The sequence below is a fragment of the Gorilla gorilla genome, chromosome 3 (genome assembly GCF_029281585.2).
Source record: "Gorilla gorilla gorilla isolate KB3781 chromosome 3, NHGRI_mGorGor1-v2.1_pri, whole genome shotgun sequence".
Taxonomy (NCBI): Eukaryota; Metazoa; Chordata; class Mammalia; order Primates; family Hominidae; genus Gorilla; species Gorilla gorilla.
The window spans coordinates 123,505,360-123,530,626 of record NC_073227.2 but is presented as its reverse complement, the minus strand read 5'-3'; the positions used below and the strand labels follow the sequence as shown (position 1 = coordinate 123,530,626).

The window sequence follows — 25,267 nt, the reverse complement described above, 5'->3', positions numbered from 1 at the left end:
TATTAAAAAAAAAAAAGAGAGAGAGAGAAGAAAGGGAAAACAAGCATTATTTTGGGGAAAAAATCACTGTATTTAGAATAGCTTTCCCTCTTAGTTAATAAAATTAACAAACCAGGCCAGGAGCAGTGGCTCACGCCTTTAATCCCAGCACTTTTGGAGACCGAGGCAAGTGGATCACCTGAGGTCAGGACTTTGAGACCAGCCTTGCCAACATGGCGAAGCCCCGTCTCTACTAAAAATACAAAAATTACCTGGGCGTGGTGGTGGGCACCTGTAAGCCCAGCTACTGGGGAGGCTGAGGCAGGAGAATCACTTGAATGCAGGAGGTGGAGGTTGCAATGAGCAGAGATAAGCACCACTGCACTCCAGCCTAGGGTGACAGAGCGAGACTCCGTTTCCAAAAAAAAAAGAAGAAAAAAAAAGTATCAACCCATTACTCAATGAGTTTTTCAGTCCTCGGTATTTATTTTCCCTAATTCAACCTCTGAGGAAGCCACAGCTAATGGAAACGAGTTACAGAAAGAGAGAAACAGGAGAAAAGCCTAAACTCAGATTTTCTAAGGCGCACAACAGGCTTGTCACGTTTCTGGACTGGACAGTGAGTTTCAACTCTTGCTGTTTAAAGTTTATTTTAAACTGTTGGTGCAGTTTCTTTAAAAGACGGCAATTCTGTTTGGGTAGTGAAAAATACATGTATCTCTACCTACTTTCGTCTACAGGTTCCAAACTTTTTAAGGATGGGGTGGAGGATGACGTTCGCTAGCTTTTGGCAGATAATAGTATTCTGGTATTCCAGGACCACCACTCTCTGCCCACTCCTGGGAGCCCCTCCCTTCGGCCCTCTCCTCCGACTCTCTGCTGGGCCCTTTAAATCCCCTCTCCTGTTTAGCAGTGGTCACGCCGCCCGCCTTGCGTCCCCCGCGCTGCTCCGCACGTGGAATGGCCCATGACGTCACGAGGCCACGGCTCAATCAGATGCGGCGTTTGGGAAATTTTAAATTTAAAGGCGGGGCGGCCTGTGAGCCCTGAAGTGCCGGCCGCGGAGGGTCCTGGCCATTTTCCTGGGACAAGTTCAGCCTGATAGGATGGCGGAGGAAGGAGCCGTGGCCGTCTGCGTGCGAGTGCGGCCGCTGAACAGCAGGTAGGGGGGCCACACCACGGCCCGGTGCCCGCTGGGCCTGCGGCGCCGCCCTGAGCCGGAGGGGCGAGGCCTACGATGTTTCCAGGAGTCGCTGCTTCCCGGCTCTGCTGTCTAGTAACTCGGCTGCTGGCCATCGTTTCAGGGTCTGTAAAGTGACAGGGGAGGATCGGAGATCTAGAAGATACTTTCCAGCTGCGAGATTCACTTAAATTTAACTCAGTCTCACTGACATACAGACCTTACCTTCTGTGCTGCTCTGCCTTGCGGCATCTGCTCCTCCCTGCCCCATTCCCCGCCTAGAGAAGTCGTATGGGACCGTGCCTTCCTGGCCCTCATCACAGTTAGTCATTTTACACGTAACTGCTGTCTCCAGACCCCCTGAAGACAAGGGCTGGTCTGTCTTGTCCCATTACATTCAATCGTCACTCAAGACCATTCTACAAATATTTATCAATTTTTTTTTTTAGTGCCTTTGTACAACACAGACACTCCCGTCATTGCCCAGTGGCTCTTCCATTCTAATAGGACGAGACAGAAAGTAAAGTTGAAAATGTAGGATGTTAAGTGGTGATATGTAGGTAATAAGTGCTATGGAGAAAAAGCAGGAAGAGGAATAAATGAAATCGGTTTGCTTCACTAGCTTCTGGCCCTCGACCCGAAAAGCTAACACTTTGTGTGTGTGAGAAATTTTTATTGAACACGGGGTTTAATAAATGCAAATACCAAGATCAGGAATTTCCTATTTTTGAGGAGCTCATTATCTAATGCCTTAAACGGCTACATAAAGAAACCATTAGGATACCTTTTGACAAGTGTTATGATGGGCAGGTAGAGAATGTTTGCTAGAGGAGTTATTAGCCCATCAGAGATGAAAGCTTCCCGTGGGGTGAACTGGTGTCAGGAAAGTCTTGACGCTTTTCATGAGTGAAATAATCCCTATGTTACTTAATGGAAAGGGAAGTCAGAGTATTCCAGGCACAGAGAGGTTACATCTGTCATTTGGGGAAGACCTTCAGGTAGAGCTTAGGATGTATCTAGGAATTCAGAGGAAAATGGAAGAGAGAAATGACATGATCTAGGACTCGTGCCCTGCTGAGGATTTCATAAGTTTCCAAACGGTTTTAAGAATTTTAAGCAAGACAGACATAATCAGAGTTGCATTTTGAATCCATCCCTTCGTTTACCAGTACTGGGGGAGAGGGTGAGAATGAAAGCCTTCACAAGAAAACACTTTTGAGGCGGCAGAAGGTCACTGAAGCTCCATTTAAGAGTTGAATCCTCAAAGATGGACTTTCTGTCATTCTCTTATATTACTATCTTTCAAAATATTCTTTAGAAGGTGAAATCTTTTCAATTATCCCTCCTATGACATGACTTTTATGACTGGTTAAAATGCGGTGTTTCTATTCTTTTAGAGAAGAATCACTTGGAGAAACTGCCCAAGTTTACTGGAAAACTGACAATAATGTCATTTATCAAGTTGATGGAAGTAAATCCTTCAATTTTGGTAAGCTTATAATAGCATCAAAAGTTACCTTGTTATCCTTCTGCTATTAAAAATACAAAAGGCTTATCAATAACATTAGATTTGTCACTAAAGATTAGACTAAGCCTTCTATAAACTGCTTCACTAGAAACAAAATTGTTTATCCATCATGTATTTAAGTAAGGTAACCAATTGGCATTTAAAACAGTTATAATCACAGTTATCTAATTTGCATCTAGGTAGATTCCAGACCCCCATGTGCAAACACTATACCTTACTGCCTCTTGAAAGAACATAGAAAAGTTGACTTGTAGTGTATTTTTTGTGTGTGAAAATGAACTCATTTTACCTTAGGGAAGGGTATTTTCAGGGAACCAAAAAGTTGAAAAAAATACTGTGTCTCAAATAGTTGATCATCCTACCTTCTGACAGTTTTACTTTTGGGAATAATTACTAATTTGGAATGAAAACACAGTGGACTCATTTGGTTTAACTTCTGTGTTGTTGTTGTTGTTGTTTAGATCGTGTCTTTCATGGTAATGAAACTACCAAAAATGTGTATGAAGAAATAGCAGCACCAATCATCGATTCTGCCATACAAGGCTACAATGGTTTGTATTCACTCAATGCTGCAGAAACATTTTAGTCTTGGGCATCTGTGCAACAAGCATGCATAGTTTTACCCATTATAGGTTTGTTTTTAATCTTTGCGTATGTGTGTTTTGTTTTTTACAGGTACTATATTTGCCTATGGACAGACTGCTTCAGGAAAAACATATACCATGATGGGTTCAGAAGATCATTTGGGAGTTATACCCAGGGCAATTCATGACATTTTCCAAAAAATTAAGAAGGTAAGTAACTTAACTGAATTTCTAGTACGTACAGGTAAAACTAGTAAAAACTGGGTACCAGTCTTAGTGTATTTCTCTTGTAAAGATGAAAGGAAGTAGATTTACAGTTATTGTTTGATTATCCATGGGGAAAGAAGAAAGGCATAGCATAGATTCACTTTTATCTCCACAACTTACTTTATAAAGCTTAAAGTTCTTTTATTCTTTCTCTTGAATTCTGCAACAATAATACTCTCAACAAAAAGTAGGCATTAAGGAACAAGAAAATGTTATCAGAATGGTTAGCTCCACCTAACCATTTAACTATCAGTGATTATAAAGGAACAGTAGAAAGTAGATGTAGGTAAAAAAAGAAGGGAAGCAGAAAGCCAGAATAGGCAACCGAGTTAGTTGGTTTTAAATTAGCATTTTTATTAAAATAAGAACATCTTTTGAGAGGGTTTTATTTTGAGCCTAGAGTTTGAGCCTAGAGTTGGTGTTCTCCCAGCTTTATGGTACTTCACTTTTCATTATTTCTGTAACGATGCTTTTATATTTTTGTGTTTATTATTTTGTCAACAGTAGAACCAAGGGGTTTCTTAGTTTGTTTTACAGACATTTTACCTCTTTAAGCACATGAGCATTTAGCATTAGGTTTTCACAATTGGTTGCTTCCTGGTGTTTTTATATAATTTTTTTTCTTCTAGTTTCCTGATAGAGAATTTCTCTTACGTGTATCTTACATGGAAATATACAATGAAACCATTACAGATTTACTCTGTGGCACTCAAAAAATGAAACCTTTAATTATTCGAGAAGATGTCAATGTGAGTAGCAGACTTAAGGGAGCTTTAAAATTGACTTACTTATTGAGATTATTGTTCTTGAATGTTTACCTTTAATTTCTATAGTTTTTAAAGTGTCTCCTATTTCTATAGTATGTGAGGGTTTTTTTGAAGTATTTATATTCATCTTTTAAACAATATGAATAGTTTTAAAATACTGACAGCTCTAATATTTTGGTTTAAGTGTAAAAATAGCAAGTTGGAAGTATCAGGTTAGAATTTGTTGTGCTTTGGTATATGAAATAAATTGTGGGTATTCATAGAATTACTTGTTACATTCCTACAGAATTATGGTTCCATTTGCCACTTTTAACTTTCACAAATGAATTCTATAATAGTTTGCACCTTCTTTTGAAAAGCAAACTTGTGACTTCTATTTCTCTAATCTTTCCATAATTAAACTTGTTTCAGAGGAATGTGTATGTTGCTGATCTCACAGAAGAAGTTGTATATACATCAGAAATGGCTTTGAAATGGATTACAAAGGGAGAAAGTAAGACTTTATGCTGTATTTCTTTAGAACACTTGTAAAAACTATCTTTTCAATCAAGCATGTTTAGACCTCAAATCATACTTTTTTAAGTTAAAATAAAAATTATTGTGTTTCTATGGATTTTAATATATATGCAGCTGAAATGTAACTCATTTTTACAGAGAGCAGGCATTATGGAGAAACAAAAATGAATCAAAGAAGCAGTCGTTCTCATACCATCTTTAGGATGGTAGGTAATTCTCTCTATCTGTCTATTAGATCTTTCCAAGTAAGAATGCACTAATTTTTCTACAGCTTGCCTTTTCTATCTAGATTTTGGAAAGCAGAGAGAAGGGTGAACCTTCTAATTGTGAAGGATCTGTTAAGGTATCCCATTTGGTGAGTATTAATGAACCATAATAATGTACTGTATGGGCCAAAACAAAATTTAATTTAGTTGCTGGATGTTTGGTTTAATAAGAACTGTTAACTAAACTAAATGTGGGAGGAAATCTACAAATTGTCTGCTTAGTCTTGTCAGTATCATCAAATTCCTAGCTAAAATGTCGTAGGAAAAATTCAGAGGATCTTTCTTCCTGTTATGTCAGAGTTGCCATCTCCTAAAATTTAAATGTCAGGGCTATAGGGTTATAGGAATTGATGTTTTTTCTAACCACTAATGAAGTAGAATTTTTTTCTATACACATTTAACACTTTAGATCATCTTAGAATTTGAGGGTCTTTTTGTAAAATCTCAGCCAATGTAATTTAGACTTATGTGATCAACAAAAATCTAGGTTGGATGGTTAAAAAGTAATCACATTATTTTAGGTTTTACTTAAGTACAATAATAAAATATATTTTGTATTGTAAACATAGTATTTTAGACTGTAAATCCATTGAGGAGTGATACTGCATTCATCCTGGTAGCCCCAACACATTATACCTATTTTATGTCTAATATAGATTTGCTGAATAAGCGAATATATGCACTATGCAAACATTCCTATATTCCACATTAGTAAACCTTCACTTCCTTCTTGCCACACTAAATTATTGCTGTTTCTTTCTTGCTCCTTTTCTATCCTTTACCATATTGCTTTATTTTGCATTTTTAGGGCCTAAATTCTTTAGCTTGATGTGGGATATGATTTAAGATTATTTGATTAGAAAACTTCAGGGAAAAAAGCAATCTATAATATGTTTATTCATTTTCAGATTTTATAAAATTAGATTATTAATTACTTAATATTAAATCCTAATTTCACCTTAGCTATTTTGCTATAAAATTGTATAACTTATTTTAGTAGACTTTAATCTTGTTTTAATTTAACAATAAAAAACCAAAACCTAACCTCTTTAATTTTCTCATCCAAGACTGTGATATTTCGTATGATTTTAACTTTTAATAATTTAGCTTTAATACTCTTGGCATATTCAGTGATCTACTTGATGATTTTCCTCATGTTACGTGATGCTCTGTCATTCGTGTTCCATCTGTTCCAACCCTCCAGCCTACTCACTTACTCTAAGAATCTTCTTGGAAAGAAGTCTCTAAAGAGTCATCTCTGTCTCTTTAGAGGTGGCTCTTTTCTGATTATCTCCTGGCCTTGGTGGGATGATAATATCCAGTTTCTCTTAGCTGTACTCCTCTGTTTTCTACCCTGGCTTCTTTTTCCCTACCCTCCTAAAAAAATAATTAAAAAAAAAAAAAACTTGGAGGTATTCTGTGACGTTTCTTACTCAAGTTCTTGCTCTCAAATGTTCTGTCATCATTTCCATGTTGATGGCTGCCAAATATTTTACCTATAGTCTCTGAATTCTAATTCATGTCTTCCTAAAGATGGTTATAATTGTGTCCCATCATTATCTCAAACTTTAATATGTCTAAAACGAAACTATTTTCTTCCTACCATAGTGAATATTCCTTATTTCCAGTAAAACCAGCATTATCCTAGCTGCCTAAGCTGGAAACCTAAGTCAATTTTGACTCATCTTTTTCTGCCTTTCTCTTTGTCTACTTGTCCCATTTCTTACTGATCCTACCTTTAAACATTTCCATGGATGCTACACTCATTTACTTTCTCATCTCTCTTGAATTACTATGTCAGTCTCCTGGAACCTTGTCTCCATGACTCTTGCCTTTGTTTCTTGAAGTCATCATAAGGATTTCTAATATACTAACCATTGCTGTTGTATATCACTTCCTGGGGCAAGATTTGGCCACTCTTAACCAATCTAACTTTATTTCCTTCTGCTCCACATGAACTCCTCCCTCATAGATTGGGCCTCTGAGTATCTTTGAATATGAATGCTTGTTCTCATCTTTAACCTTCACTCATGCTGCCTTCATTACCACTTTGCCCTTTTATTATGTATCTGTGTCATCTGTAGTGGACACTGTGCAAGAAAAATTAGCCTCCTTAACTGGTAATACATATTTACCTGCCTATTCTCAAAAATCTCCACAGAGAGAAATAACGTAAAGCTTTGACTTTCTTTCAAATCACTCACAATATTTACTAAGTTGTTATTGTCTTCTGAGCATGGTGTTGGGCTCTGAGATTAAAAAAACAATAAACAAGACATCCCTTCACTTCTTCTCTTACAAGCAGTCTCCTCTGCCACCTCCCTAACCCAAGCTGGTATTATCTCTCACCCAGATTCCTGCCCCAGCTGCCTGATGGGGCTGCCTGCAGCTGTGCAGCTGCTCTTGCCCCTTCCCAATCCATCCTCCACCCAGTAATCATAGTGGATCCATTGTGGGAGCCATTGCTGAGCTTTATGCAAGGTTCTCTTTTTTTTCCAGTTTTACGTTTTTATTATTTTTATTTATTTTTTTATTATACTTTAAGTTTTAGGGTACATGTGCACAACATGCAGGTTTGTTACATATGTATACATGTGGCATGTTGGTATACTGCACCCATTAACTCGTCATTTACATTAGGTATATCTCCTAATGCTATCCCCCCCTCCCCCCACCCCACAACAGGCCCCAGTGTGTGATGTTCCCCTTCCTGTGTCCACGTGTTCTCATTGTTCAGTTCCGACCTATGAGTGAGAACATGCGGTGTTTGGTTTTTTGTCCTTGCAATAGTTTGCTGAGAATGATGGTTTCCAGCTTCATCCATGTCCCTACAAAGGACATGAACTCATCATTTTTTATGGCTGCATACAATTTCGTGGTGTATATGTGCCACATTTTCTTAATCCAGTCTATCATTTTTGGACATTTGGGTTGGTTCCAAGTCTTTGCTATTGTGAATAGTGCCACAATAAATATACGTGTGCATGTGTCTTTATAGCAGCATGATTTTATAATCCTTTGGGTATATACCCAGTAATGGGATGGCTGGGTCAAATGGTATTTTTAGTTCTAGATCCCTGAGGAATCGCCACACTGACTTCCACAATGGTTGAAGTAGTTTACAGTCCCACCAACAGTGTAAAAGTGTTCCTATTTCTCCACATGCTCTCCAGCACCTGTTGTTCCCTGACTTTTTAACAATTGCCATTCTAACTGGTGTGAGATGGTATCTCATTGTGGTTTTGATTTGCATTTCTCTGATGGCCAGTGATGGTGAGCATTTTTTCATGTGTCTTTTGGCTGCATAAATGTCTTCTTTTGAGAAGTGTCTGTTCATATCCTTCGCCCACTTGTTGATGTGGTTGTTTGTTTTTTTCTAAATTTGTTTGAGTTCTTTATATATTCTGGATATTAGCCCTTTGTCAGATGAGTAGATTGCAAAAATTTTCTCCCTTTCTATAGGTTGCCTGTTCACTCTGATGGTAGTTTCTTTTGCTGTGCAGAAGCTCTTTAGTTTACTTAGATCCCATTTGTCAATTTTGACTTTTGTTGCCATTGCTTTTGGTATTTTAGACATGAAGTCCTTGCCCATGCCTATGTCCTGAATGGTATCGCCTAGGTTTTCTTCTAGGGTTTTTATGGTTTTAGGTCTCACATTTAAGTCTTTAATCCATCTTGAATTAATTTTTGTATAAGGTGTAAGGAAGGGATCCAGTTTCAGCTTTCTACATATGGCTAGCCAGTTTTCCCAGCACCATTTATTAAATAGGCAATCCTTTCTCCATTTCTTGTTTTTGTCAGGTTTCTCAAAGATCAGATAGTTGTAGATATGTGGCATTATTTCTGAGGGCTCTGTTCTGTTCCATTGGTCTATATCTCTGTTTTGGTACTAGTACCATGCTGTTTTGGTTACTGTAGCCTTGTAGTATAGTTTGAAGTCAGGTAGTGTGATGCCTCCAGCTTTGCTCTTTTGACTTAGGATTGACTTGGCAATGCAGGCTCTTTTTTGGTTCCATATGAACCTTAAAGTAGTTTTTTCCAGTTCTGTGAAGAAAAGTCATTGGTAGCTTGATGGGGATGGCAATGAATCTATAAATTACCTTGGGCAGTATGGCCATTTTCACGATATTGATTCTTCCTACCCATGAGCATGGAATGTTCTTCCATTTGTTTGTATCCTCTTTTATTTCCTTCAGCAGTGGTTTTTAGTTCTCCTTGAAGAGGTCCTTCACATCGCTTGTAAGTTGGATTCCTAGGTATTTTATTCTCTTTGAAGCAGTTGTGAATGGGAGTTCACTCATGATTTGTCTGTTTGTCTGTTATTGGTGTATAAGAATGCTTGTGATTTTTGCACATTGATTTTGTATCCTGAGACTTTGCTGAAGTTGCTTATCAGCCTAAGGAGATTTTGGGCTGAGACGATGGGGTTTTCTAGATACACAATCATGTCATCTGCAAACAGGGACAATTTGACTTCCTCTTTTCCTAATTGAATACCCTTTATTTCCTTCTCCTGCCTAATTGCCCTGGCCAGAACTTCCAACACTATGTTGAATAGTAGTGGTGAGAGAGGGCATCCTTGTCTTGTGCCAGTTTTTAAAGGGAATGCTTCGAGTTTTTGCCCATTCAGTATGATATTGGCTGTGGGTTTGTCATAGATAGCTGTTATTATTTTGAGATACATCCCATCAATACCTAATTTATTGAGCGTTTTTAGCATGAAGTGTTGTTGAATTTTGTTAAAGGCCTTTTCTGCATCTGTTGAGATAATCATGTGGTTTTTGTCTTTGGTTCTGTTTATAGGCTGGATTACGTTTATTGATTTTTGTATGTTAAACCAGCCTTGCATCCCAGAGATGAAGCCCACTTGATCATGGTGGATAAGCTTTTTGATGTGCTGCTGGATTCGGTTTGCCAGTATTTTATTGAGGATTTTTGCATCGACGTTCATCAGGGGTATTGGTCTGAAATTCTCTTTTGTTGTTGTGTCTCTGCCAGGCTTTGGTTTCAGGATGATGCTGGCCTCATAAAATGAGTTAGGGAGGATTCCCTTGTTTTCTGTTTATTAGAATAGTTTCAGAAGGAGTGGTACCAGCTCCTCCTTGTACCTCTGGTAGAATTCGGCTGTGAATCCATCTGGTCCTGGGCTTTTTTTGGTTGGTAGGCTGTTAATTATTGCCTCAATTTCAGAGCCTGTTTTGGTCTATTCAGAGATTCAACTTCTTCCTGATTTAGTCTTGGGAGGGTGTATGTGTCCAGCAATTTATCCATTTCTTCTAGATTTTCTAGTTTATTTGCATAGAGGTGTTTATAGTATTCTCTGATGGTAGTTTGTATTTCTGTGGGATCGGTGATGATATCCCCTTTATCATTTTTTATTGGGTCTATTTGATTCTTCTCTCTTATCTTCTTTATTAGTCTTGCTAGTGGTCTAACAATTTTGTTGATCTTTTCAAAAAACCAGCTCCTGGATTCATTGATTTTTTGAAGGGTTTTTTGTGTCTCTGTCTCCTTCAGTTCTGCTCTGATCTTAGTTATTGCTTGCCATCTGCTAGCTTTTGAATGTGTTTGATCTTGCTTTTCTAGTTCTTTTAATTGTGATGTTAGGGTGTCAATTTTAGATCTTTCCTGCTTTCTCTTGTGGGCATTTAGTGCTATAAGTTTCCCTCTACACACTGCTTTAAATGTGTCCCAGAGATTCTGGTATGTTGTGTCTTTGTTCTCGTTGGTTTCAAAGAACATCTTTATTTCTGCCTTCATTTCATTATGTACCCAGTAGTCATTCAGGAGCAGGTTGTTCAGTTTCCATGCAGTTGAGCGGTTTTGAGTGAGTTTCTTAATCGTGAGTTCTAGTTTGATTGCACTGTGGTCTGAGGGACAGTTTGTTATCATTTCTGTTCTTTTACATTTGCTGAGGAGTGCTTTACTTCCAACTATGTGGTCAATTTTGGAATAAGTGTGATGTGGTGCTGAGAAGAATGTATATTCTGTTGTTTTGGGGTGGAGAGTTCTATAGATGTCTATTAGGTCCGCTTGGTGCAGAGCTGAGTTCAATTCCTGGATATCTTTGTTAACTTTCTGTCTCGTTGATCTGTCTAACGTTGACAGTGGGGTGTTAAAGTCTCCCATTATTATTGTGTGGGAGTCTAAGTCTCTTCGTAGGTCTCTAAGGACTTGCTTTATGAATCTGGGTGCTCCTGTATTGGGTGCATATATATTTAGGATAGTTAGCTCTTCTTGTTGAATTGATCCCTTTACCATTATGTAATGGCCTTCTTTGTCTCTTTTGATCTTTGTTGGTTTAAAGTCTGTTTTATGAGAGACTAGGATTGCAACCCCTGCCTTTTTTTGTTTTCCATTTGCTTGGTAGATCTTCCTCCATCCCTTTATTTTGAGCCTATGTGTGTCTCTGCACATGAGATGGGTTTCCTGAATACAGCACACTGATGGGTCTTGACTATCCAATTTGCCAGTCTGTGTCTTTTAATTGGAGCATTTAGCCCAATTTACATTTAAAGTTAATATTGTTATGTGTGAATTTGATCCTGTCATTATGATGTTAGCTGATTATTTTGCTTGTTAGTTGATGCAGTTTCTTCCTAGCCTCAATGGTCTTTACAATTTGGCATGTTTTTGCAGTGGCTGTTACCGGTTGTTCCTTTCCATGTTTAGTGCTTCCTTCAGGAGCTCTTGTAGGGCAGGCCTGGTGGTGACAAAATCTCTCAGCATTTGCTTGTCTGTAAAGGATTTTATTTCTCCTTCACTTATGAAGCTTAGTTTGGCTGGATATGAAATTCCGGGTTGAAAATTCTTTTCTTTAAGAATGTTGAATATTGGCCCCCACTCTCTTCTGGCTTGTAGAGTTTCTGCTGAGAGATCAGCTGTTAGTCTGATGGGCTTCCCTTTGTGGGTAGCCCGACCTTTGTCTCTGGCTGCCCTTAACATTTTTTCCTTCGTTTCAACTTTGGTGAATCTGACAATTATGTGTCTTGGAGTTGCTCTTCTTGAGGAGTATCTTTTTGGCATTCTCTGTATTTCCTGAATTTGATAAAACGTAATGAACAAACCTCCAAGAAATATGGGACTATGTGAAAAGACCAAATCTACGTCTGATTGGTGTGCCAGAAAGTGACAGGGAGAATGGAACAAAGTTGGAAAACACTCTGCAGGATATTATCCAGGAGAACTTCCCCAGTCTAGCAAGGCAGGGTTCTATTACTCCCTTGCATAAAGCCCTGCAATGGCTTCTCATTGAATTTAAACATTTCAGAGTTTTAGATCTCACTTAAAAAGTCCTGCATAATCTGGCCCCTGTCTACTTCTCTTATTCTGTCTTTTCCTATCTTCACTTCACCAACTGTGCCACACTGCCTTTTCTATTTTTTTGAACACACTGAGCACATTCTGCTTTGTGACTAAGTGTTTTGGCTATTCTTTTTGTCTAGACTACTGTTTCCCTTGATCTTTTTGGGACCAGCTTCCTCTTCTCTGGTAATTCAGATCGCAGCTTAATGACAAGCCTTCCACTGCTATTCAGTCCCATGAACCTAAAGCTACTGGCCCCTTTTCCAGCTCTATTTAAATAATCTCTGTTACACTTATCACAACATGTTTCTTATTTGTCTTTTTATCTCTTCTCACCAGCCTCCTCCTCTATGTAGAATGTAAGCTCCATGAGAGCAGAGACCTTATTTATTTGTAGCCCTAGCACCTGATGCACTTCCTGGAGCATAATAGGCAGCCACTTCTTTTCAATAATATTTTTGAAATGAAAGAGAGGTCCAGCTCTTAAAGATGCCACAGTAAAGTCATGGTATTGCTACAGCATAGTACAGCTAGCATGCATGACTAGCCCAACAAAATAAGTGCTATAAATGTAAGTTGTATCTATAAGTCATGTTTATAAGGAGTTCTGGTTGTGCAGTTCAAGGGGCAGTTCATCTGAAATCTGGCGGGGAGGAAGGATAAAGTAGGCAAAGCTACACTGAGGAGATAATCTTTGTGCCTGGTTCTTGAATAAAGAATAAGGACAGAATAGAACATTAGAACTAACTGAATAAAGGAAATAGCAAAAAGCTGATGCTTGGAGGTGTAGAAGTACATGGGGTGTTTGGGGAATAGTGAGTAGTTCAGCTAGAGGTAAGAATAAGGGATGGATAGATACAAAGTTGGAGCAGTGCAAGTGCCAGCTTATAAAGAATTATATTTGCCATAGTAAGTTTTGGATCTTGTATAGGAAACAGAACCTATACTGGTGGCGTTATGGAAGATATAAAGAAAGGAACAGATAGAGAACAGTTTGACTGAGAGAAAAAAGGGAATGCCTAAACAGTAGCATGGGAGACATGGATACAGATCGAATATTCAGATATACCATGTATTAAAAATGTTCTTTCAGTAGTTTGAATTTTATTATTTCAAATTATCTGCCCTAAAGATTTATTTTTATCTATCTTACAGAATTTGGTTGATCTTGCAGGCAGTGAAAGAGCTGCTCAAACAGGAGCTGCAGGTAATTAAAACTCATGAAATATGTTAGTCTTAATGTCTTCCTATTTTACAGGTTTAAAAAGTACTACCAGGCATTTTTAGAAATTGATAAAGTAATTATATTCATTGTTAATAATAATGAATCATTAATTGTGATTTTCTGATAAAAGTTTAACATAGAAATCAGCATCTGTATCTGCTTAATTTTTATTTTAGTCTACAATAGCATCAATTAAAAAATGAAAATTATACAGTTGATGGGATTGTACAGCAGGAAAGCCCATGAGAATTCCATAAAAACCATTTAAACTTTCAAAATAAGGAAATTAAGAAAGATAATGTGGTACAAAATTAATATGCAGATATTAATTTTTAAAAGTTAAAATATTAATAAACAAAAACAAGTTAAAATATTTAGTAGACAAAAAGACTCCATTTATAATAACCTAAAAGATGTGATACCTAGAAAGAAACTCAGCAAAGATTTGTACAAGACTGATATAAAGAAAACTTTTTTTTTTTTTTTTTTTCTAAGGCAGACTCTCACTCTGTCTCCCAGGCTGGAGTACAGTGGCACGATCTCAGCTCAGTGCAACCTCCACCTCCTGGGCTCAAGCAATTCTCATGCCTCAGCCTCCCAAGTAGCTGGGATTACAGACATGCACCATCATGCCCAGCTAATTTTTGTATTTTTAGTAGAGACACAGTTTTGCCATGTTGGTCGGGCTGGTCTCCAACTCTTGGCCTCAAGTGACCCGCCCACCTCAGCCTCCCAAAGTTCTGGGATTACAAGTGTGAGCCACCACACCCGGCCTAAGAAAACTTGTAAATCAGACTTGAAGGACACAAACAAATACTTGAAAAAATGGAGAAGCATACTTAAATGGAAAAGATTCAAAATCACAGGGATATCAGGCCTCTGTGTTAATTTCTAGATTTAACACAATCCTAATAAAACTATCAAGAGTACATTTTCATGTTTAAATTAGGTAAGATGATTTTAAAATTTGTATGGAAACATAAAAACAGACAAGAGTAGCCAGGAAAATTCCAAAAAGCAGAAAGTGGAATTTAAGATTTTACTATCTTACTATAAGATAGTAAAACATATTATAATGCCATAGTGATTAAAACTGTGTGAATTGTCAGCCCAGTGAAATAGAATAGAAAATCCATCAAGAGTCCCAAATACATACAGAAGTTAGAATACAATGAAGATGGTCCTTCAAATTTGTAAAGAAAAGATAGATTATTCATTAATTGATAGCCATTTGGGAAAAAAAATTAAGTTGGATCCATATATCATACACCAAGGAATGCATTATAAGTAGCTCAAAAATTTCAATATAAAAAAACTATAAAAATTATTGGAAGTCAACTTACAGTGGGAAAACCCTTTTGTAACTGATACAAAGTCCAGATGCCTTAAAAGCTTAAAAGAAACCAACAAAAAACTGGGCAAAGGATATAAATGAATAGTTCATAATGCTTAAATGGTTTAGCTTGCGCCTGCACTCTTGCCATTAGAAGAGCTGCTGATCCAAGGCAGATTAGAAGTTTGTTCAACAGACTTGAGCTCATTCTGCAACCTATTGTAGAGCCACTCAACTGAGCCTAGCCTACATCCACCAAACCAGTCCATCCTCAGACCTGTGAACAAAAAATAAATGCTTGTTTTAGCTGGTTGGTTAGGTAGTAATGTTAAAGCAATAGCTAATTAATGCACCTGTGAAATAACATCTGCTCAAAATTATTTTTGCAATTTTTTTTGTATAGGCAGTAGATTGAAAACCTACATGTCCTTCAACAGGGGATGGGGAGGGTGAATGAAGTCTGATGCAGCCGTAAAATGGAATTTTATACTTTAAAAAAAATGAAAAAATCAGTGTTTACCGATATGGAAATTTTTGCAAGATATGTTGCCAAGTGAGAAAAAGCAAAGTGCAAAATAGTATGTATGGTCTGTTACTATTGATATCAGTGAAGAAGGAAGGAAATAAATACATATGAACTTGGATTTTTAAAAATCTCTAAAGAAAAAAACTAATAACAGTGGTTTCCTGGTAGAGGTATAGGAACTGGTTGAATGGGGATAAAAGTAGAAGGGAGCTTTTTCAAAGTGTACTTTTTTTTTAAACTTTTTGAACCATGTGAGCATGTTAACAATTTAAAAATAAGAAATTAGAGGCTAATTTGGTTGTAAGTTCATAGTTGCCTATATTTAGATGTTGGAAAAAAATTGATTTGAACTGAAGAGTTAGAGAAGCTCTTTCAGGAAACAGGTTTTTTTTCCCTACATTCTTCCCTCCCTCTTCATTTTTTTCTTTTTACTATTTTTCTCAGGTAATAACCTTTCTGATTCACTTGAAGTGGGACCAATAGGAAGAGAGCTCTTTCTACCACTGATATTAAAGATGGGCTCATGTCTAAACCAGAGCATAGACTTTAGCATCTGCCCTCTAATTTCTCTCATTAACTTAGTGATAAATAAGTTTATCATCTAGAAAAGGAGTCAAGTTTAGTTTTCATATTTGTTTAATAAATTCAGGTGTGCGGCTCAAGGAAGGCTGTAATATAAATCGAAGCTTATTTATTTTGGGACAAGTGATCAAGAAACTTAGTGATGGACAAGTTGGGTAAGTTTATCCCATTGTGCACTTACCTACTGATTCTTATATTTTTCATTAGGTTGAACATTGCAACATTTCGATGATACTCAAATGTACTGATTTCTTCCATATATTCAAAAACTTATACATATGATTATAATCTACTGAATTTACTTTCTGTTTTAAATATTTTTTAGTTAGTAGTTTTAATCTGCCTCATATAACCTGTAAACTAATTTTTGAAACTCTGGCTGATTTAAGAGTTCTGCATTAAAAACCAACAACTTTATTATATAAACGTTCTCAATCTTTTTCTCCTGTAAACTTATTCCTTGCTAAGTGGTTTCATAAATTATCGAGATAGCAAGTTAACACGAATTCTCCAGAATTCCTTGGGAGGAAATGCAAAGACACGTATTATCTGCACAATTACTCCAGTATCTTTTGATGAAACCCTTACTGCTCTCCAGGTGAGTTTGATTTTTATCTCAGCTTAATATAGGGGAAGATCAACTTGAAGAAGAAAACATTACCTACTAAAATTAAGCATGGTTTTTTTTAATTAACTCGCCTGTTATAATCGATATGTTGTCTACTAAATAGCATTTCTTAATTTAATTTTGCCAGACTTCAATTATTTGTATCTTACCTTCATAATTTTTGCCACATCCAACACTATTTTACTGAAATTGACTTGATATTTTTAAAATAACTCACTTTTTTTACTTAATTTATTGTAAAAGGAAACTTTAATATTAGTCCTATCAATGGGAAACTATTATTACTTGCCACAAATAGAAGGTAACAAAAAAAATTGTGTCTGTCTGTATAACAAAATAATTCTGAAATTCCTGGTAGTTAACTGTTGCCTTCATTTGCTCTGAGCCTAAGGCCTACATTTTCTATTTTAAAAAGGAAAGGAACCAGCCTGACCAACATGGAGAAACCCTGTCTCTACTAAAAATACAAAATTAGCCAGATGTGGTAGCACATGCCTGTAATCCCAGCTACTGGGGAGGCTGAGGCAGGGGAATCACTTGAACCCAGGAGGCAGAGGTTGCAGTGAGCCGAGATCGCGCCATTGCACTCCAGCCTAGGCAACAAGAGCGAAACTATGTCTCAAAACAAAAAACAAAAAAAAAAAAAGGAAAGGAAAAATGAGAAATATCAGTAGGGTAGCTTTCTCAATGAAGGATTCAATGTTATCTAATGGTCACCTTGGTGTACCCACCTAAAGTTACTTATGGTACTTATACTCTGAGAAACATTGCTTTAAATAGCTGTTGAGCACCAGATCAAGGTACTGTCAGAGGTGCAAAGAGAAACTAGAGTCCCTGGCTTAACAGAATTAATGAACTCTGTGACAAGGCACATAACACTTGTCTTGCAACATAATTGCCTTTGATTAGTAGTTAAGTGGTTAATAACTAGTACAGAGTTTAAAGGAAGGAGAGATATTTTTGGCTAGAAGCAAAACTTCAGAGTAGAGGAGGCGTTAGCACTGGACCTTGAGGGGTAAATGAGATTCCAATAAGCTGATGTTTTTAAGTTCTCTCAATATATCTTTTTTATTCTCCTGAAGACTATCACCCAGGATAAGTTACAGAACATTGTTATAAGGACATAGAATGTTCCCTTTGTTCAAAAGTATTAAGCCAACTAGAAAGAGTATTGATTTTTTTAATCTTGAATATAAGAAAGCTAAATATTATTAATTAAATTCGAATTTTTTTAAGTGTTGAACACTTAGCACTTTTGTATTTTTTTTCCAGTTTGCCAGTACTGCTAAATATATGAAGAATACTCCTTATGTTAATGAGGTATCAACTGATGAAGCTCTCCTGAAAAGGTATAGAAAAGAAATAATGGATCTTAAAAAACAATTAGAGGAGGTATGTATGAATCATTTATTTCATTAAATAGAAAGAACCAATTTAGAATGGAGACCTGCCCAAATGCTCAGAGACTCTTCATTCCTGAATATCTGAGTTGCTACAACTTAGGTTTTTAATCACTTTTAAAGAAGAAGAAATCCACTTATAAAAATTTTAGTTTAATTTACTATAAATTGTAAGATTTGGTTCTTGAAATTATTTTAGATTTTGTTTTTTATTTTCAAAGGGCAAAATCTGAGATTATCAAATGGGCCAAGTAGAGACATTTCTTAAAATTTTTCACAAATACATATGAATTCGGTTAAAAAGAGAAACTACAGAGTTACTTAGAACCACCTTCTGTGTTTTCATGTTATCCTGAATTCCTCTTCTAACCCTTAGATAGCAATCTAATAATATAGCATAATTACTTATCATTTTAGTTTGTTTTAACCATCATGGTCCCATATTTTGTAAAAAAATCACACATTAAGGATCTTTTTTAAAATGAGCTAAAATATCAAATGGTAATCTTATGAGAACATCTCTATCTTTACTATCAGAATTCAAGTCTTTGTTTTATGACTTCTGACTATTCATATCTTCTTAGGCAATTAATAGAGTTATATTAACAGCATTGGTGTCTTATACATGGTATATAGAATAGTTACATGAGAAGAAATGTGTATTTTATTGTAAGTCTGAGAAATTATTGATTATGGTAACTGCATTTTGGTGTTCTGCAGTTAGAGTATATTTTATTTCAGTGAAATTAAAATTCTTATAGTTCATATACAAATTTAATATTTTATTCTTTTATGCTACTTTAAGGTTTTAAAACTTAGCCACATTTATTATTAACATAATCCAATATTGCATTCTATAGGTTTCTTTAGAGACGCGGGCTCAGGCAATGGAAAAAGACCAATTGGCCCAACTTTTGGAAGAAAAAGATTTGCTTCAGAAAGTACAGAATGAGAAAATTGAAAACTTAACACGGATGCTGGTGACCTCTTCTTCCCTCACGTTGCAACAGGAATTAAAGGTAAAATTAAAAGATGACAGCTTAAACCTGATGTACAGAGAATAGAATTGGTATTTCTATATGTTTATTATATAGTATGCACTTTCTATCCTTTGATACAGTATATTCAAGAAACCCAGAAGATTTTGTGTTTTCATAGTACCTAAGAGATTCATTAAAAATGCCAATTTCTGATTCCTATTTGTAGAGATTCTAATTCAACAAGTTTGGAATGTATTTAAAAAATTTATTTGCAATATTCTGCTTAATAAATTCTAGAGAAACTGGGTGATTGGAAGCCATAAGTTTCTAGAATATGTGGAAATATTATTTTCTACTTAAACAGAAATATTAATCTCAGGAAAATTGGTGTAGAATATAAAACAACATAATTGTGTCAATGTAGACTCTGGTGAAAGAAAAACAACATAGTGAACAAAATTCTTACTTTGTGTGATTTTTTGTTTGTTTTTAATTGAGTAGGAATTTATTTATTCAATAGACTTTTTGGGATGTGAGGGTGTCATGGATAAGAGAGTGACCTCTGGAGCTAGACTGCCTGGATTTGAATCTGTCATTTCCTGACTCTTGGCCTTGGAAAATTTCTTGAATTCACTTTGCTGCTTTTTCCTGTGGAAGTAGCAGTGTGGAATAGCTTGATACTCACCTCATTAGTGTTGTGTGAGAATTAAATGAGATAATAGGTAGAATTAGCTCAACACAGCACTTTCCACACAGCATATTCTCAACTAATGTACATTGTTAATGTGAATAAGCATTATGTACAGAGGTATATAGAAGACAATCAAGAACTATTGGTTGAGTGGTGAGCAGGAAGTAGCCCAATGAAAGACCTAGAGAAGAATGTTTCAAAAGAGACCTACATGTACAAAAGCTTGGAGTTGTGAAGAAACATTATGCATTCCTTGCACTTAAGATGTTCTAGTAGCAGGGGCGTTTTAAACCTCCTTGAGGGATTTGAATGTGATGTTTTGCTAACAACAAAGAACAGCCTTGTGTGTGACATCAGAATTATAGTTGAGAAAGATGTAGCTGCTGTGCACATCAGATTGCTTGGGCCTGCAAAGATTGTGTCTCTGGAGTTGGAGTGAATTGTATAAATTGGAGAAATGTTTGGAAGGTAAACTTAGCAGGACTTTGTGATTGTTTGGATGTTGAGGGCAGAGAAAGGGAGAAGGAGGTGTCCGGAATGACTTGCAAGCAATTCCTTGGCTTCATGGGTAGCTGGTAACAATATTGGTTGAGTTAAGGCACACTGAATAAAGAGCAGTGGAAATGGTGGGTGTTTTATTTGGGATTTCTTTTGTTTGAGATGTCAGGCTGTTGAAAATGCAAATGTGTGAATATGAGGTAGAAGATTTGAGATATAAATATCAATTTGGGCATTAACTACTACAGATCCAAATTAAAGTTTGTTCTGGTTGCATGTTGAGAGAAGGCAACAGAAGGCAAAGTGACAGAAGGCAAAACTCCAATTGGGTAAGGCAGAGAAAGAAGAATCCATAAAACAGCCCAGGTTTAGCTCTACAGTTAAGAATAAAACCTAGTGAATATGGTAGCTAAGGGGAGAGAATATTTCAGGGAGGTAGTGGTCAGCAGTGTCATTCTGCTGAGAAGTTAAATGAGATAAAGATGGACAAAAATTATTTGCATTTAGAAACACAGAGCTCATTTGCAAAAGTAATTTGAGTTAAGTGATGGGGGTGAAAGCCACCTTATAGTGTGTTGAGGTGGCCTAGATGGATGCAATCTTGAATGTAGTAGAAAGAATTGGACTAACATAGGAGAAATACCTCTTGAATTGGAGCAAACATGGAGGAAAGGATAGGCTTCTGTGCAGGTAGTACTCTTAGGAGTTTAGGTTTATACTTTCTTTGTGAAATAGGTTTAATTCTTCTGCTGAGATGGCAGGTGATGGTAGAGTCATAAGTTTGCAGAGATACTAAGGGTTTGAAATAGGCTAGCCTTTGTAGGTAATGAAAAAGAAAGCTGACAAGGGGGAAGGGAATATTGCCATGCAACATTAAAGGTCCAGTTTATCTTGTCAGCTTGTCTCTGGCTGTGTGGCTCTGGCAGTGCTCAGGAGGCTGATAAAGGTCTTGAACACAGTGTCATTTGAGTGTGCCGTGTAGGGTACATGTAAGGGACAGAGGGTGGGTCAAATAATTTGAGAACATTGACTTCAAATTTCAAACATGATTACAGTGATCTATGGAATCTAAGATGATAGGGTGAGAACCAAGAGGGAGATGGCAAAAAAAAAAAAAAAAAAAGTCATGCAACAAGGGAACAGAGCTAAATAGCCCCTGATGAGCTAAATAGCTATAGTGGGATTAACTAAATTAATGATTTGGAAGGATAGCAATGGCAATGAGAGCAAGAGGTCTAGGTTTATGGCTTTCAGATAATGACAAGGTCCAGGTGTGGCTTTGGTAGCAACTGGCATTAAACTGAAGGTTATTGGAGTCGAGGATTTGAATATGATGGGGCTTTTGCAGAGCAGGGTGTGGAAAGGGCTGGCCATTTCAAGCAGAAGGACAGCACTCAGAGAGGCATGACAGTATGCAGTATATTCTGGGGACAACAAGTAATCTTAAGAGGCAATGTGATGGAATGGTTGCATGGATAGGCTCTGAAGTAATAGACAATGGGCTCAGCCACCAATTGGCTATACAACCTTATGCAACTTCTCCAAACTTGTTGGGCACCCAGCTCATCTGTTAAAAAGATGTAGTAAGGTTGATACTCGATACAAGTATCATCTCATCTTATTTGATTCTCTCAACAACCTTAGGGTTGTGTATTTCAGATGTGATTACAACCCTAGGGTTGCCGAGAGAGTCAAATAAGATGAGATGATACTCGCACCCAGTAAAGAGTCAAGAGAAGAATGGTGGCTATGAAACCTGGAGAAACACACTTAAGAGGCAGGCACAGGAAGAGAAACTAGCAAAGCAGAGTGAGTGGTAAGGACAGCAGCTGGGTAAGGTAAGAACCAGGAGATGGGTCCCTGAAGTGCTGAGGAAGGAGTGGATAAATGATGAGGAGGACAAAGTAGGAAAAAAAGAAAATGGTAGTTAGAGTGAAGTAAAGAGTCAAGAGTTTGATTTTTTTTTTTAAGCAATATCCTTAGACTAATAAAATTTTAAACTAGGCTTAATAAGAATTCTACCAAGTCAATGGTTTTCAAAAATAGAAACTAGTTCCCTTGTTTTATTATGTTTGAATACAGATCTATATGACATAATTTTGATTTCTTCTTCTTTAGGCTAAAAGAAAACGAAGAGTTACTTGGTGCCTTGGCAAAATTAACAAAATGAAGAACTCAAACTATGCAGATCAATTTAATATGCCAACAAATATAACAACAAAAACACATAAGCTTTCTATAAATTTATTACGAGAAATTGATGAATGTGAGTGCTTTTTTCAAGTGGAACTGTGTTTAATTATAAAAGCATCCTTATAAAGAGAAACTATGTTTATAGCTAAGTTAATGTGATAAACATGTTTAAATACTGTGTATTTCATATGTGATTACAATGGAGACTATGATTTAAAATAAGTAATTCTAAAAATACAAAAAAACTAGCTGTGCGTGGTTGCAGGCGCCTGTAATCCCGGCTACTTGGGAGGCTGAGGCAGGAGAATCACTTGAACCTGGGAGGCGGAGCTTGCAGTGAGCCAAGATCTGTTGCACTCCAGCCTGGGTGACAAGAGTGAAACTCTGTCTCAAACAAATATAAATAAATAAATAAATAGAAAGTAATCATAAGTTCTTTATTCTGAATCTCCTAAGAATGATGCACTAGTTGAAACACACATGAGATAGGTGTTTTTATTTTCTAATTATTATTCAATTAAATTATTAGTTATATGGCATCTGCCTTTGCTAATCTTAAAAGAGTGGCATTGACATAGGAATCTGTTTCAAAATTATTTCTTCAATAGTACAGTCTGTTGGGGGGGCATTTTAAATCTACTTATAATGATCAAATCTCAAATTTAGAATTTGTCCTTTTAACCTATATTTCATTAAGGATCCTGTATTGTGTCACTAATTCCAACCAGTGATCATCTTAATTCATACAATAATATAAATGACCATATCTATTAATGTACTTTTGGTATTCATACTCTGAGCACATATTAGTTAATTTGAAGTTCTTAGTATCTCTGATGAGAATTTTTTTAGTAATCTTTAATTTGACTTAGGAAATCTGGTAAACATGTTCATGGACAAATTTTTTTTTTCTCTAATTACAGCTGTCTGTTCAGAGTCTGATGTTTTCAGTAACACTCTTGATACATTAAGTGAGATAGAATGGAATCCAGCAACAAAGCTACTAAATCAGGTAACTTAATGTATTTTACAGCATATAATGCTTTTACTCTTTTTAAAATTCTTTTGTTATTAGATTTTGTTACTTGTTCTCATTTAATTTCAGTAATGATTTTGGCTCTAATGAAGGCTTTTCTCTTTACATTTCTACTCTATAACCATCAGGCACCTAGAGGAAGGCTAAAAAAATTTCATAAGGCAGACATGTGCTAGTAGGTAAACCTTTGCCTCTAGCTCTTTACTAGCAGATCTTAGTATTCATAATGTTTGTAAAGTTTCTGTTTTGCCTTGGTAAACTTCATTAGGGTAACAAGACTGATTTTAAAAGTGTCAATTCTCAGGCATTTATAATGTATAGAATAATATATCAGGGAGAGGTAATTTTGGTGAATACATCAGTAAGTTTAGATTCCGTGTTTACTTTGTAGATTGCTCGTGTTTAAAGATGTATAGTTGTATAAAGTAATAGACATTTTCATTTGAATTTTAGAATATACTTGCATTACTCCTTATCATTGTTAGTTAATTCCTATGAAGTATTATTGACAAAGTGTTTTTGTGTTCCTAATACATACATTAGAAGTTTCTTGGGTTTTTTTTACAATCTCTGGTGTAAAAAAGTATTTTTTTAACTCATGGTTTATCTCTTCTCTTATAATAATATAGAAAATAGAAATAGGCCTCTTCATAGTAAAACACAGTTATCATTAGCTTTAGAAGTCAATAAATAATATCTCTGTTTCCATTCTTGAATTCAGAACCATATGAGACATAAAATAGGAGTTAGTTAGATTGGGGAATTAAATTATCAGTTTTATTACTGAGGAGCTTGAGGACTTACGGTCAAAATTCCCTGTCAGGCACAGGCAAACATACAATTTATTGATATATTTTAAAAATTCTCCTTCTTTCAAAATAATCTATTCTAAGTTAGCTAGTTTGCCAAAATGTAGAACTTTAGAAAGATATCAAATCAAAGTTAAAGTAGTTATTTAAATAATCCAAATTGTATTAAGGAAACAAAAAATATATGAATTTTCTGATTGGAAAATCTGTTCTTGTTTATAATAGGAGAATATAGAAAGTGAGTTGAACTCACTTCGTGCTGACTATGATAATCTGGTATTAGACTATGAACAACTACGAACAGAAAAAGAAGAAATGGAATTGAAATTAAAAGAAAAGAATGATTTGGATGAATTTGAGGCTCTAGAAAGAAAAACTAAAAAAGATCAAGAGGTAAGAGAGACAGAAATGTAAAACTAAACTAAAAGCATACTTTTAAAAGAAGTATTCTTTTTTCTATAATGTAAGCTTTTTAAAGATTTTTTTAAATGTACAGATAACATTTTATGTGTTTATTGTATACAACATGATGTATGATGTTTTGAAGTATATATACATTGTGGAATGGTTAAATCTAGCTAACAAATGTACTACCTCACATAGTTATTGTTTTTGTGGTGATAGAACATAATATCCACAAATTTTATATTTTTTAAGAATACAATACATTGTCATTAACTATAGTCACCTTGCTGTACAATAGAGCTGTTGAAATTTATTCCTGCTATCTAACTGTCATTATGTCATCTGACCAAGATTTCCCCATTTTCTTCTCCCTGCAAAACACCCCAGCCTCCGATAACCACCATTATACTTTGTACTTCTAAGAGATCAGCTTTTTAAGATTCTGCATGAGTGAGATCATGCAGTATTTGTCTTTCTGTTCCTGGTTTATAATGTCCTTTGGGTTCATCCATATTGTTGCAAATGGTAGGATTTCTTTTTTTTTTTTTTAATAGCTGAAGAATATTCCA

General features: G+C 36.0%; 1 protein-coding gene across 10 annotated transcripts in view; it reads left to right on the top strand.

The window, feature by feature from the left end:
- Window positions 1-973: 973 nt before the first annotated feature.
- The window catches only part of CENPE (centromere protein E), a 92,564-nt gene continuing 68,270 nt past the window's right edge, over window positions 974-25,267 (top strand). For 7 of the 10 annotated variants that reach the window (XM_055385440.2, XM_055385442.2, XM_055385443.2 and 4 more), the window contains exons 1-16: window positions 1,000-1,141; window positions 2,557-2,648; window positions 3,149-3,238; window positions 3,363-3,481; window positions 4,168-4,287; window positions 4,717-4,798; window positions 4,960-5,027; window positions 5,111-5,176; window positions 13,548-13,599; window positions 16,126-16,213; window positions 16,527-16,656; window positions 17,959-18,078; window positions 18,947-19,105; window positions 22,374-22,521; window positions 23,372-23,460; window positions 24,519-24,686. In XM_055385440.2, coding sequence (XP_055241415.2) covers window positions 1,086-1,141; window positions 2,557-2,648; window positions 3,149-3,238; window positions 3,363-3,481; window positions 4,168-4,287; window positions 4,717-4,798; window positions 4,960-5,027; window positions 5,111-5,176; window positions 13,548-13,599; window positions 16,126-16,213; window positions 16,527-16,656; window positions 17,959-18,078; window positions 18,947-19,105; window positions 22,374-22,521; window positions 23,372-23,460; window positions 24,519-24,686 — 1,647 coding nt within the window. In that variant the 5' untranslated portion in view covers window positions 1,000-1,085. Of the gene's footprint in view, window positions 1,142-2,556; window positions 2,649-3,148; window positions 3,239-3,362; window positions 3,482-4,167; window positions 4,288-4,716; window positions 4,799-4,959; window positions 5,028-5,110; window positions 5,177-13,547; window positions 13,600-16,125; window positions 16,214-16,526; window positions 16,657-17,958; window positions 18,079-18,946; window positions 19,106-22,373; window positions 22,522-23,371; window positions 23,461-24,518; window positions 24,687-25,267 lie in introns of all 10 variants that reach the window. The other 3 variants (XM_055385437.2, XM_055385435.2, XM_019026039.4) reach the window with 1 other exon arrangement.